This window comes from Sus scrofa, chromosome 11, assembly GCF_000003025.6.
Source record: "Sus scrofa isolate TJ Tabasco breed Duroc chromosome 11, Sscrofa11.1, whole genome shotgun sequence".
NCBI lineage: Eukaryota > Metazoa > Chordata > Mammalia > Artiodactyla > Suidae > Sus > Sus scrofa.
The window spans coordinates 30585909-30601842 of NC_010453.5; the positions used below are offsets into that span (position 1 = coordinate 30585909).

At 33.7% G+C, this 15934-nt stretch overlaps 1 protein-coding gene across 3 annotated transcripts in view; it reads left to right on the top strand.

Moving 5' to 3' along the window:
* PCDH17 (protocadherin 17) overlaps window positions 1-15934 on the top strand; it is a 100954-nt gene that overhangs the window by 75130 nt on the left and 9890 nt on the right. For 2 of the 3 annotated variants that reach the window (XM_013980574.2, XM_021065647.1), the window contains exon 4: window positions 6169-6252. The exons of the other annotated variant lie outside the window; for it this stretch is intronic. In XM_013980574.2, coding sequence (XP_013836028.2) covers window positions 6169-6252 — 84 coding nt within the window. The remainder of the gene's footprint in view (window positions 1-6168; window positions 6253-15934) is intronic. 3 annotated transcript variants of the gene reach the window in all.

Below are 15934 nucleotides of genomic sequence, written 5' to 3' on the forward strand. Positions count from 1 at the left end.
GGGATGAATCAGAGCTGCAGCTGCCGGCCCAAACTACAGCCACAGCAATGCCAGATCCAAGCCACATCTGTGACCTACACCAAGCTCAAGGCAACACTAGAGCCTTAACCCACTGAGCAAGGCCAGGGATCGAACCTGCATCCTCATGGATAATAGTTGGGTTTGTTACCACTCAGCCACAACTGGATCTCCTGCTTTCCTGACTTTTTGGTGGGCATTGCAGATTCCAAATCTACTCACTAAAGTAATCCGATAAGTCTGCAGAAACTTTGTAGTAAAAGTGTAGTAAGCATTTTTCCCTTTGACTATAGTACTGATAATATATTTGTTTTTTTAAAAACTAAATTTGCATTGTATTTCCATGTCAGTATAAAGATTGAGAGCTAAATATCAGGAAAAATTTAATAGCTGTTTCCTTATTGTAAAGCCTGGTTCAGTGACTCAAATTTCCTATCAAGAACCCACTGAAACCTGAGATGTGAATATGGTGCTTAGAAGATATTATTTGAAGCACAGTGACAGGGGGTAATTTGCTATGCTACAAAAAAGCATGCATTGATTTTTTCATTTAAAGAAACTGAAATAACATCGCAGAAAGATTCTACTGTGAACAATATCACAAAACAATAGATATATTCTTGCATTATGTGTAAAGTACTGATGTCACTTTTTTTACACATCCTTAGATTCAGTTACTTTGAGAGATATTATATGACTTAAATGCATTGATTCTTAAGATATGCACTTGCAAAGGGCACACAAATACTCAATAACTAACACATGTATGTGCGTGTACATATTCATATATACATACACACACAAATATATGTATATGTAAGTGTATTGGGATTTTTTTTGCATATTTTATTTCCACAACAGACAAATTGAAAAATTCACTCAATTTCTTGTTTTGTCTATGACATTTAATCTTATTCTCTCCCAGGTCATTTCTTTTATTTCATGACGTAAAATGCTGCTATGGATTGAATATTTGTACCCCTCCAACCCCACCAAATTTATATGTTGAAACTTGAGGCCCAATGTGTTTGGAGGTAGGACTTTTGGGAAGTATTAGGTCATGAAGGTAGAGCCCTCATGAATGGGATTTGTTTTCTTATAAAAGAGGCACCATTCCAACATGTGAGGACAGAGAATAAAACAGTCTTCCATGAACCAGAAGACAGGTCCTCTCCAGACTCCAAATCTGCAGGTGCCTTGGTCTTGGACTTTTTCTAAGCTCCCACAACTGTGATAAATAAATTTCTGCTATTTATAAGTACCAGTCTGTAGCAGTTTGTTATAGCAATCCAAGCAAATTGAGAAATATGTCTTATAAAAAATGATTTAATATTTTTTTCATTGATTGGAAGATTTAATAGTATTAAGATGTTAATACTACCCAAAGCAATCTACAAATTCAATGCAATTTATATCTAAGTCCCAATGACACTTTAAAGCAATTTTTAAAAATTTTTAATAAAATATTGCAGTAGAGTTGATTTAGAAGGTTGTGTTAGTTTCAGAAGTATAGCAAAGTAAATCAGTTATACACATACATATATTGATTCCTTTGTAGATTCTTTTCTCATATAGGTTCTTACACAGTATTGAATAGGTCACCCTGTGCTATACAGTAGGTTCTTATTACTTATCTATTTTATATATAGTAGTGTGTCAATCCCAATCCCCTTATTTATCCCTCTCCCTCACATTTCCCCTTTGGTAACCCTTTGGTTTCAAAATCTTTGAGTCTGTTTCTGTTTGTAAGTTCTTTTGTATCATTTTTGTTAGATTTCACATATTAGTGATCTCATATGATATGTATTTTCGTCTGACTTATTTCACTTAGTATGATAACTTCTAGGTCCATCTATGTTGCTGCAAAAAATGATTTGATATTAATATATGGGGACATAAAGTCTTAAAAAACACAATGTGCATGTGTATACTAAATTTACTTTAAAATGCTTTTCCTAATAATGCATATATCTCTTGCTAAAGTACAGTATATTTTGGTGAAACAGCATCATATTTCTTAAAGGAAATATATTTCTGCCTTATTTTTTCTATTTAAATGAAAAGTGTATTCAAATGCCTTTCAATAAATGTTTACATATTCATTTCCCAAAAAGCAAAAACATTTATTAATATATGGCTTGAGATAACACTGACTCTCTGTGGATTTAAATAATCTATTCATATTATCCACAGTAAGTTTCTCACTAAAATATACATGTCTTTGAAGCCAAATATGGAGATGTATTTTCGTCTTATAAGACATTGTTTCTCTTTTCATTGTTAATCCAAATACTCATGCACAAGCATCCATGTACCTACAGCAACACATTTGGTTTATTAGTCCTCTAATATGCATGGAAATTTTAAGTAAAGTTGTGATGCAGATGGTATTAAAATGTGATACATATACATAAAAATTAAGAGTAATACAAACTGTAAAGAGAAATCCTAGCAATCTTAGGAAATAAGCACAAAGAGTTTTTAATTTGCAAGAATTTTAAGAAAATATTCTGTTTCAAAGTTTTTGGTAAGATTTGGAAGTCACACATGTGTACACACACACAAATACACACACACACACACACACACACACATTTTCCTGGGTGATTTCAGTTGTCTCCTACCCTGCAGCATCAATTTTACTGATTTAAGTGCTTATCTCATATACCAAATTTAGTTTATTAATGAACCTTAATATAGAAGACAGTATTTTAATTCATTTGTATCTCTCTCTCTGTATATACATATATTTACTTTTCTAGAATCTGTTTTAACTTGCCCCATTACTATTTTGACAGTTATCTGGGTATTTTATATTTTAAGTTTGCTTTTTGACTATGCATTAGTTTCCTGGGGTTACTGTAACAAAATACTGCTCAACTGGGTGGCTTAAAACAGCAGAAATTAATTTCCTCACAGTTCTGGAACTACACCCTCAAATCAAGGTGTCAACAGGGCCATGTGCTGTCATAGCTCCAGGGAGGACGTTTCTTCTCCTCTTCTCTCTGGTGGCTGCTGGCCATCCCAGACACATCACTCTCATGTCTACCTCCATGGTCTCATGGTGTTTTCCTTGTTTAACTGTCACAGTGTCTCTTTTTTCTCTTCCTATAAGGATGCCAGTCATTCAATTAGGACTTCCCCTCATATTCACTGACCTCTTCTTAAATGATTCTATCTGCAAAGATCCTCTTTCTAAATAAAATCACATTCTGATTTTCTAGGTGGACATGAATTTGGGGACAGGGGATGCTAATTTAACCCAGTCTACCCTCTGGCCCTCAATTCACCTCCATCCCATTTGCAAAATTCATTCACCCCTTTCAACATCATCCAAATGTCTTAACTCTTTCCAGCGTAAGTTCTACGTCCCAAATCTAAATCAGGTATGGTATGGTCCATCCTAGGACAGCATTTCTTTCTTTCCATAGACCAATCAGACTAGGAAGCAAGTTACCTGCTTCTACAATACAGTGATGGAACAGACACAGGCTAGACACCCTCATTGTGAAAGAGAAAATGACAGGAATAAGGGGTTCCTAGTCTGAAGGAAGTAGGTGACACAGAAGGTCAATTTTAGAGGTTTCAAGGTCTAAAAATGATCCTCTATGTCTTATTGTGTTTTAATGCTCTGTCCTTTAAGGTTTCTTAACCCTCCCCACCTTAACCTACCATCCTGGTATCCTTAGAGTCATTGTACCTGCATTTCATTCCATATCTGCTTCTTTCTCTTCAAGTTGGCCATATTTCTTCCAACAGTTTCCTTAAGAAAATGTAGGCTTTTTAAAAAACACGCATCTAAAACTCTTCTATCTTTTTAGCCATCGCCCAATTCCAAAGTCACATTCACATATTTAGGTATTTGTTTGTTAATAGTAACATTTCATATCTGGTACCAAAATTAGCATGGGTTTCCTAAAGCTACCACAACAAAATACCATAAACAAAGTGACTGAAAACGATAGAAATTTATTTTCTCACATTTCTTGAGGTCAGAAGTCCAAAATCAAGCCATCAGCAAGGCCATCCTTTCTGATGGCTCTAGGGAAGGACTCTTCCTTGTCCCTAGCTAGCTTTTGGTGGTTACCACCATTCCAATCTTAACTTCCATTTTCATGGAAGTGTTACCCCTGTATGACAGTCTCTGTGTCTCTTACTTCTCTTACAAGGACCCTAGAGTTTGGATTAGGGCCCACTCTAATTCAGGATGACCTCATCTTAAATAATTTCATCTGCAAGTACCCTAATTCTGATGTTCTATATTAGGGAACAATATCCAACCCATTGTATGACCTCTAGTCACTTTTTTTTTTTTTTCCCAGTTTGGGTGAGATGTATTTTTCTAAATAAAGAAGCCCTACAACTTATGTGACGTTGGTTATATTATTTTAAGAAATAGAAGATATGTTTTGAATCTATCTAAAAATGTGAGATATTGATTTCTGAGATTGGATCATTATGAAGTGAATGTAAAGTACCTGCTACATAGTAAAATGGTCAGTGGAGAGAAAAAAGTCCAATTTCTGGTAGGCCCCAAAATATAAGAGAATCATGTCAAATGCAAAAAGACAAATGAGTCTGGTAACATAAAAATAAATGAAAGTTGGGAGTACCCATTGTGGCTTAGCAGTAATGAACCCAATTAGTAACCATGAGGACATGGGTTTGATCCCTGGCCTCGGTCAGTAGGTTAAGGATCCTGCCCGCTGAGCTATGGTGTAGGTTGCAGATGTGGCTTGGATCCCACCCTGCTGTGGCTATGGAGTAGGCCAGCAGCTCCAGCTCTGATTAGACCCCTAGCCTAGGAATGTCCAAATGCTGTGGGTGCAACCCTAAAAAAATAAATGAATAAATGAAAGTTGTAGACTGTAACTTTTTCTCCTGTGACTTTGGCAAGGATTAGATTCTCTCTTCAGAATTTAAAATGGAATATAGTAACAAGGTAACTTACAGATTAATTATTTTCCTTCCCTAAACACATATTCTGTGTATCTTTATTCTCTCTACTGTGTTAAATACCACAATAGGCATTATTTAAACATGTGCATGAGGCAGGCTTATTTTCAGGTCTTTCTATCTGTTATGGGAATATACTTTAAGAGTAGGAGAGAAACATAAACAAATTAAACACGAAGCCAAGGGGAAAAAAGAAAAAGAAAATGAAACATCTGTAGGGCAGCAGTGTGGAGAAAATGTTTGAGCTGCCTGTTATTAAGTATTCAACCTGTTTTACATTGGAATCCTGCATAATTACATTTCAGGGGAAGGGCAAAGGACAGATGTTGAATCAAGGTTAGAAATAAGAAAAGGAGACTGTTTAGGAAATCTACTTTTGCTCACCAAGAGGTGTTTTTTGGCAGGCCTTTTAATCATCATTCGGTTTCATATGTTCACTATACATTTCAATAACATTAATGCAAACAAAATGTTCTTTTTTTTAGTTGAAGAAAGTGATCATATACACTTCCATCATATACCTAACTTTAAGGTTCAGAAAAAGTAAAACAAAACCAAAAATGCTGCATTTCCCTTAATTTCATATTACTTAACTGTTTTATGTTGGTGAAAAAAGAGGAGACGTTGTTACAGAAACATATATATTTCTCATTATTAATGTCAGTATTCTTTTAAAATATTGAAAGTTTCTAGGCAGCTAAGTAAAATGCTAAATAAATTACAAATTGTTGTTTCAAGTTCCAGACAATACACATTGTGTAACTAAGAATAAGATGCAGTGAAAAAAAAAATTATTAAAGCCTTGCTTTCTAGGGATATTAGACAGTTTGCAAGTTTAGTTTTGGTTCCTGCTTGTTTACAACTTCTACTTACTATTGAAAAGTTATGTTTAGGAAAAATGTATCCGTCATTATCATGAAAGTATTTCCCCATTGACCCAGGCATTCATATAGTTAATTTGCATTGTTTTTATCTCATCTAAACTGAAATACTCCCCCAAAGTAATTTTCTTCCAATAAGATTAATTCTTTTGTATCTGGGGAAATACCAATAAACCATCTCTTTAGGGACTGATCAGTCTAAAGAATTTTAATATACAATTTGAAATTTATATAGAAGGATTCCTGATTCAATTGGCCCTATTTTCCCACTTGGCTTTTCTATTTGTTAACTAAAAATATTTTATTTTTCAAGCATTCCCGACTTTGCTTTCCTTTGCTATCCTCACCCTACACACCATCACAAGTAGACTTCAGTCTGTTGATCTGCTTCCTCCAGGTGAGCAATTTCTTCATCTGCTAGCTTTCTTCTCTGTAATCCGAATTTTACTTGTTAGATGATGGCACTCATAGGACTATATACACATACATTATATATATAATATATATGTATATCTATATCGTATATAGATATATACACATATATCCTTATATCATATATATATATATGCAGAACTTGTAGGCTTTATTTTTAGCATAGTAGATAAGTATTTATCCTGTTATATCTGTGTTGATATTATTAGTCTATCAGGAAAAAGCTGTGTAATGTTAAGAGTTGAAAAGAGAATCTAAATATTCACTTATATTGGTTTTTTCATATTTATTATTCTTAAGCGAGTTTAAGTGGCTCAGTTCTTAATTATTTAGTATAAAAAATCTATCACTTGTATTCATTTCACTTTGGATATTGTGTAGGAAATGCTAAGGAAGAAATTGATGGAATGAAAAGTGGGCTGGAAGAGGAAAGGGGAATTGATTATTGTTCCTGGATGTTAGTTGTGGGTATAGAGCAAACCTCTATATCCTGAAGAATTGTATCACCCGAGAAACTCATTCCCTAAATTCTGCAATTACACTTCACATTAACTGTTATTTTGTAGACGTATATTAAAGACAACTTTACACAGTACTTCGCAAAATCTTTACAAATCATCCTCACATAGATTCATGTATACATTATATATATAATATTGCTGTGCTTATAAAATATACATGTCTGGTATAGCAGTCTAACAACCATTGTTATATTTACTGGCGTAGCTTTATTCATGACAGAAAAAGAAAAGAAGTTGTATTATTTTCTGTAGAAATGAGTGGAGATTGGAGACAATATAAAAGTGAAGGCCTTAGACACATAACGTTGGAGTCAAAAAAGTTTTATATGATTCTGATTTTGGAGGATGAGCTGGGATGTTTATGATGTGGGTGTGTATACACAAACACACACACATTCACACACACCCCTATGTAAAATCTGCCTTGTTACCCTTAAATAATTGTGATTTCATATTTACTTAATTATAATTAGTGGGGAAAAAGAGTTTTATTTCTCAGTTCTGTAAAAATTAAACTCAAAGATAATATCTATATCCATAGAGCATTTTAGCTTTTATTATTTTTATTTATTTTATTTTTTTTATGGCCACACCCATGGCATGTGGAAGTTCTGGGGCTAAAGTAATGCCAGATCCTTTAATCCACTGCTCTGGGGTAGGGATCGAACCCACATCTCTGCAGTCACTCAAGCCACTGCAGTTGGATTCATAACTCACTGTACCACTGTGGGAACTCTGCATTTTAGCTTTTAGAATATCAATTTTTGTCTAGTATTTTAGGTAGTCTTAAATATCTCCTCTCCTATTCTGAGCTCCGATTTCTGTTCATGTTGATACTCCCAGTTTATGTGTGTATATGCACACAGGCACACACCTGTGCTTTGCCATGGCCAGCTTCCAACTTGAAATACAGAGCCATCTGGGAGCTGTGGCTGAGGAAAACCAGAAGGTGTTATTAAGTGCATTAGGCCTTTTTTGTTTAATACCCACTAAATGATTCTTGAAAGGATTTTCTCTGAGGCAAGGCTCTTTCCATTCATTTCTATCTGGTATAGGAATGTGTTTTTTATCACATGCACAAAGGGGGCATGCATAAGGTTATGCATGCTTGCTTTTTAGTTGTATTTCTTTGTTGACAGTTGTCTGACGTATTGTAGTTATCTTACTGTTTCAGACTAATATATATATTTTAAAGTATCAAGTTAGTGAAGCTTGTGAACATTTTCCATTAACATATATGCTGTAAAAAATTCTTCAATTAGAACTCAATTATTGGAGCTTATCGAGTATAATCTTTTTCTGCATATAGATTTTATTCCTTGATTATCATTATACTATAATTATATATTATAATCATCATGTATGTATGTTATAAAATAATCAGAATAACTGTATCTTTTTGTTTAAATCACTGTCTCCCAAATATGTGGTTTCTATAGCTACAGTTTTTACATTTACAGACAGCAGGTGGTTCAATGAGTTATATATGTTAGACTGTACTTTTTAAATAAATGCTTAAACTCACATCATTTATCTTTGTAATTTTATGGAAAATTATATATATATATATATATATATATATGTTTAAAACAAAACAACCACGCAGTAAATAGGAGTTCTGTTTTCCAAGTACATCTTACTTAGTAGTTTTTCCATTTTATAATATTATGTATCTCAATTACTATATTTACAATAATAATTAGTTAGGTAATTTTCTTTTGTGATCATGTACACTTTTTATCAATTCACTGACTAAATGTTAAAATAAATATTTTATGAGAAATTTGGCAGGTCAAATAAGTTAAATTGAATTTTAATTTAGCATGCATCTTGGATTTTAATGCTAATGCTAGATAATCTTAGATAAAGAAACACACTCATGTGAACCAGAAAAATTAAAATGTTACCTAAAAATTTAAGGTTAAGATGATACTTTCTCAAATTCAAGCAGATATGTTGTAATCCTAACTATATATCCAGTAATAGGTTCTGCATTCTCCAACTAACTTCAATTGTGCAATGCTCTAAAGGAATTTTAGAGCTCAATTACAAGATTGCTGCCGTTTTCTTAAAGCTTACAAAAAGATTTTCTATGAAAGAATGTATGCAAATTTACTTGTTACAATTTGTTCTTTTTTTAATGATAGAATTATCTAGCAGATTTGTTTGGGTCAGATTACGGAGGGCTTTGAAAAACAAACTGAGTAGTTCAGATTATAACCTTTTTCATTATGACCATGGAAATCGTTAGGCAGCTACTCAAAAATAGATTTGACAGCACAAAGGATCACTTCTTTCTAAGATTGAGCATACATATTTTTAAAGGGAAGAACTCAAATATAGCATGCCCAAATTAGAAAAGACTATCTCAGTGAATCTCCTTGAGATGTCAATATGAATTTCCTTTTCAAGTAGTTTTAGATTATAAATCTGAAAATAAAATAAATTCTCATATATTTATATTTATTTCCCTGTTATTACTACTCATGGAGCTTGCATTTTATTTTTATCATCTGTTCTTTTCTCTGGGTCTAGTTGATTATCAATTAAATCTCAGAAAATGCTCTCCAAGATAAGAAAGTATTTAACACACCATTGTAAACACCTTTTGATGTTTATAACTGCATTATGTATGGATAGGCTTTCATATCCTTTTAAAACACATTTTAATAAAATCTTTGCTCTAATTCAAGGATAGTCTTCTCCAATAACTTTTTGACCCTTGATTTGATTACATAGCAGCATGATCCAGAAGGCCTCTTTCTATATGGGGGTTTCCTGACCTTTTTTACTCAGTTTCTTCTTTGATTCGGTGTGTTTTAATGATTGCAAAATATTAAAGCTGTTACTAGAAAAATGGCTTGTCATTGCCAGTAAAACCCATTACAAGATATACTTCTGTATATTTACTGTAGCACATGGATATTGAGTATATTGATTTTGCTTAAATTTTCATTCTTGGGATGACCCATTCATACAGGGCAAAAAACACTGGCTTCCAATAAATGCAGCACAGTGAAGATAATAACTGTATGGCTTTAGAGAAGTAATTACAAGAACTGTCTTTACTTAAAATGCCAAAATTATTTCTCCTTTCCATATATATGTATATGTGTGTGTGTGTGTGCGTGTATACTATAATATATAAAACATATAAACATATATACTATAATAACAGTAGCAATAATAGTGGTAGTATTAGCAACTTGGTAGAAATTGTCTTAGTAAAATCAAGGTCAAATTGTTTAGGTTCAAACAGCCTATATTTTATTCTAAATTTATCTTTGGGACACTATCAATTTTAGCAGTTCTCTCAAAAATATTTCATTTCACGAGAGGCATTTTTTGGTGAAAATGCGCATTTATTATCATTTGTATACGTGCATAAGTGCATACTGAGGATATTTAGATTCCATTTACTTTAAAATTATTATAACATTAACTTTTGTAGGAATTATTTATGGAAAAGTAGAGTTTCATATATATATTTCCACTTCTTTAAATCTTAAAACATTTTTTGTATTACTTATTTCTTTAAAAAAATTACATTTTTTAAAATACTGATCTGAATGAGGCACCCATCTGTTCTTTTGGAATCATGTCCACTTAATTTAAGGAAACTTAACTGAAACTTTAGATCTATCTCTAGAGTAGAGGTCTATGAACTTAATGAAAAGCTTTTGGAGATGAGAATGTCATTAAAAATATAATAGTATTAAAATCTTTTTAAAAATTCCATCTTCTGGAACTCCCAAATCCTATTGGCAGGCGTTGATTACTAAATAATAAGTAGCAGAGGATTAGTTGCATCTGAATTAACTGTTTTCTGAGATTGCTGAAAATGATTCCATTTCTGTTTGCTTGTCTCCAGCAATTGAAAACAAACAAGTGCTAAACACATGGCGAACAGTGGGATTTAAACTGGTAAATAGATATATATCCCAACAGAAATCAGATAGCAGTCAGGAGAGAAAAACCCTAATAACACAATCTTGCTTCTTACAAAGAGTTTGGCTTAATAGGCATGTTTTCATTGACCTTCCTTACAGGATTACCACTTTGCTAGCAGAATGACTTGAATTTCAGATGTATTCATCCATGTCATCAAAAATGGTATCATTATCAGAGATGGGGTTAGCATACACAGGCAATAAAAGCATAAGGAAAACATCTTCTCCATAGCAGCATATTTAAATAGTCTTGAGTCTGAAATTCACAGTATTATTTAAGTTGCTGGAATTTTAAATTTGTCCTTGTAAACCAAACAGCTTTTACTAACATGGCTTTCTCATTGCATATAAGTCAGGACTTTACGGAAGCTCCTTTAACCCATACAAGATTCTAAAATGACAAAGACTTTTAATTAATTCACATATTGATGACAGCTATCGGATAAAGTATGAAATACAGAGGCAGCTACCTTAAAACAAAAGAGAGAACCTGGCACATTTGACCCAACAATGCAGGAGAAAATAAAAAAACAAAAGGAGAAAACCCAAGAACGAAGAAGGAAACTTACAGATGCTGAGATGTATGTTTTCAGGATACTCAATATTTTCCATAATTTAAAATTATAAAAAAGATGATTACTCAAATATAGGCTTCAATTTCAAATAACCGTGTCACTAATTAAAAAAAAAAAATTCCCTCGTGGGAAATAGTCCGACCTCCATGTTTTAGTGGATACATGTCAGGTGGGATTTATTTAATTTATTTATTTAATTAATTAATTTATTTTTATTATTATTACTTATCTTATTTAAAATGAAACCCTCAATAATAAATGGAGAGCTTTGGATTTGTATATGACTATGGTATTCAACAAGCAAATTTGATGTTACTTGAAATGTTATATATCTCATAGCAAAAGAGCGCTGTTATGTATAACTTTGTTTAGGTCCTGGGGTCATTCTGAAAACTGATATTATACCCTCATGAATGAATGGTTTTGAAATGAGTAATTTGTAGTTAATCATCCTTTACATCAATGAGATCATTCTGTTCAAATTCAGTAGTATGACTATTAATGTGTGTTCTCAAGGAATGGAGCATGAAAGAAGTACCATGATCTTGACTCTCAAGGGGTATAAGGAACTCAATGAGGCAAACAGATTAAAAAAAAAAAAAACACTTCTAGAGTTAGAGAGCAACACTAGAACATCTAATTCAATAGGGAATTGGTGTCATTATCTTTGTCCACAATGGAAATGCTTATTTGGGGGAACATTTTCAGGAATTTTCTATTTTTTATTTATACTTCTTGATATCCAGAATAAACTTTGAAAATCTTTGGAGAGTCAACATTTTCCTTACCGTGGCCATTTTCCTTGCCTTGTAGGAGTAGTTATTACTTCTCTCACAGATACCTATAACGATCTTCTTTCTTCCAGACTTTCCCTCTTCTGGCCTTCTAGAATCCTTGAATCTTTCTCATACATAATCATATGCAGTCTTATGGTTGATTAATAATAATGGCAAACTCAAGAAAGCAGGGAGACAGGTAAAGTAGATGTAGGAAGAAAAATCTGTTTCAAATGCAAAATTACAAAGTGCAGGACTTAGGTTGTTTAGTGTATAATATCAGTTGAATACATTAAGACTTTCTTTCGTTTAGGAGAAGTGGGATGAGATTCAAGCAGAAATGGGTAGCACCGGAGTTGGAATGACTGTGCCAGGTTCTTTGTGCTCTGTTGGAAATATCATGGTTGGGAACAAAACTCTAGATATCTGTTTCCAGAAATAATGCTGGTTTGAATACTCCTTGCCCTGCAGCCATCCCAGTTTTTTTATATTCTTAAATGCTGTTGCATATATTCCAATGAATCACCTGCATATTTCAAGAATCTTCTGAGATTTACAATGAACTACTCAAATACTTATGTTAGTGCTCCATTGCCTGTTAACTAAATTTGTCTTTTATTCAGAACTTTTCCATTTTCTTTTAAATTCTAACCGATTTTCCCTACATAATTTTATTTTTGGCACTGCAACATACTTCCTTCAATCTATAAAGCTAGTCTCTTTATTACCCTGTGAAATGCACACTTCTAGGTGGCAATTGTTTTACTTTCTCATCTCTTTTCCTGGGGTGCCCTGACCCTGCTCTCCACTATCTGTTGAAACCCTAATCATTTTTTGAATTGCAAATCAAACACCACCTCCTATGTAAAGCCTTTCACATTATTACAGTCCACTCTTTTCTCTGTATTTCTGTTTCTTGACATTTATATTACACAGTTCAAAATGTAATTGATCATGAATTATACCCCTATGCTGGTTTTACATGAAGTTTCTAATTTCCTATCAAAATGTAAACTCCTTGGTGAAGAGATACACTCTTCCAGACTCAGGCATTTTAGAGATGGGTAGACATAGATTCATTGGCCACAATTTTTTACCAGACACAGCACTCTTCCACAATATTCTATAGAAGACATCTTTACTTAAAAACTTTCCAGGCACAGATTTGGTGCTTAGCTCATCCTTACCTTGCGAATGATTGAGTGCAATTTCTTTAACTGCTGAATTATATGCATATGTTTCTCCCACTGAATCTGAACTGTCTTTACTCTGGTGGGGCATTGGGTGGTATTATTTTTTCTTTGAGAGGTTATTTCAGAGTCTCTTTCTCAAAAATAATAATAATAATAATAATGAGACCTGTTCCATTTAGTACAGCCAGTTCCCTTCTGGGTACCTGTTAAGAAAGACATGGCCCCATTTATCTGTGCCTTCACTCCCAAGCATCTGCTGCTGCCCCAGGTGATGGCTGCGTCTACGTATGGGTTTGGGGTGGGAGGGAAGCCGCTAAATTTTGAATGTTAATTTCAGAACAGTGTGCCAGAGGACACAATTATATATGTGCCATAGTTTCCCCATGCATGGTTTAGGTTCTCACCTTATATTTCTGGTGCTTTCATATCAGATTTCCTTATATCTTTTTGCTTTCATTCCTTAACATATGTTTCCATTTCATTTCATTTTCCTTCATCTCAGAGCATTATATATGGTTGTCAATATACATGCCAGAAAATTCATTCTGGTACACCTATTGTTATGTCCAAAGGGTCACAAACACTTGAAACCATCCCTGAAGGTGTGCAGGTGCACTGAATTGTAAGTTCAAATTCTCCAAGCGCTCCAAATACCCAGCTGCAATTGGATTCAGCTGAATGTGATAGAGGGCAGTGGTTTCTGGTGTCTGAATGCAGCCGTGGCGACACGTTCAGAAGCATTGTGTGCTGCAGGTGCACGCCAGAGGATTGGCATTTCAAAGCTGCCATGGTTTGACTATTTGATGGCATTATAATAACTTCTTCTTCAAAATATGCTCTCCGCCGATCAGCAGCAGATAGAATGGCATTTCACAACCAAGGTAAAATCTGGAAGCCAGATTGGCAGTGCTTTCACCTAAAAATATATACGTTTCTCTCACAGTATTTTTATTATGTGAACTATGGTTCTAAACTCTGATTTCTTATGGCCAATTATTGGGAAATTATTTAAGTTCCTGTTGTCCTCTACCCTCTAAAGTTTTGTCATTGTATCACTGTCAGTGTGTGTACAAGCCTCCTCATGAAATGAGCAAATGAGTATATTGTAACAAAATATGTGCGTATTTGTGTATCAGTTTCCTGATTAGTAAAACACCCCAGATCACTATGTACAAGTAAGATACATGGGAAATATAAGGTAAAAGATTGCTTAGCTAAAAATTTGATTGTTCTCTGATGCCATATCTTCCCTTGCCCTTCCCTTTTCTTCCCTGCATAAGTGATATGCCAAACTTATTAAAAATTGTGCTAAAATTAAGCCTGAAAGTCATATGAACACTAGCAGGAAGAAAAGTGTGTGATTAAATTATAACATTGAGTTACTCCCTTCCGTTTTTTTCCATACAGGGCAAAAACTTTTGAGACAATGGTCCAAGACTGTCTCTAGAAACAATATTGACACTGAAATGTTTACCCCTCTCAGAGTCAGAGAAAGTGAAATCAGTAGGTTTATTTTTTATTGCATACTTTTTAAGTTGGAGTATAATGGCTTTACAATGCGGTGTTCATTTCAGGTGCACAGCAAAGTGATTCAGTTATACATATACATATATCCATTCTTTTCAGATTCTTTTCCCATATAGGTTATTACAGAATACTGAGTAGTTTCCTACACTGAACAGTAGGTCTTTGTTGGTCTGAAATTTTCTTTTTAATTAATATACTCGCAAATGGGACATAGACATCATAAATAGAAGTCATTTGAATGAATATACATTGTTAAGGTGCCATTTATATGGAATGACTCAGCCTATCATCATGACAAGTGTAAGGTGTTTAGAGGATGGTAAAGGGAAGTCAATAATGATCAACATTGCCAAAAAGGGAAAGAACTATTTATGGTAGAAAAGTGTCTGTTCACAGGAGGTTGTAAATTATGTAAATTTACTGAAAGCAACATTTTATTAGAGGTTTGGTAGACTGTATTCCAATGAGATTTCTGTTTTCATATTTGTATTTTTTCTCTGATATGTTAGAATATATTGAGACTAATTGTAATTTGTTGTGCTCATACAAAATTGTGTATATATGTGTGAAATGGTGTTTGTGTGTTTGTGTGTGTGCTGAAGATAGAAAAAAGGCAGTATAGCAAGCTGCAGTTATGTCATTAAAACCTTTCAGTAGAAAATTGGTACACATGAACTGTCAGTCTAAGGTCCTGGCTTGTCATTGTTTACTGGTAGATCATCTGTGATGGGCATCTACTTTAGATTCTGCAGAGTTACTCTCCAGAACACTTGTGGCCAGCCATAAATAGAGATGGGTGCCAGCTCTCTGCTTTCCCAGACAGTTAATTAGGTGTTATGAAAGCTTACGTTGGTGAAAGAAGGTAAATTAGAAATAAAAAAGAAAAATGAGAACAAATGAAAAATGAACTTCCATTTATAGAGTTGTCTACCTGGAAACAACTCTAATTTTAAGATACTGTTAGAAACAGTAGCAACCACCACACTAATAGAAGCTATTTAAAGCTATTTACCAAGCGGCAATAAGACCATTTTGTTGACTGTCATAAAGCACAGAAAACTCTCAAATATCCTTCCCCCATGGCCACAGCACTTTAGAACTTCCT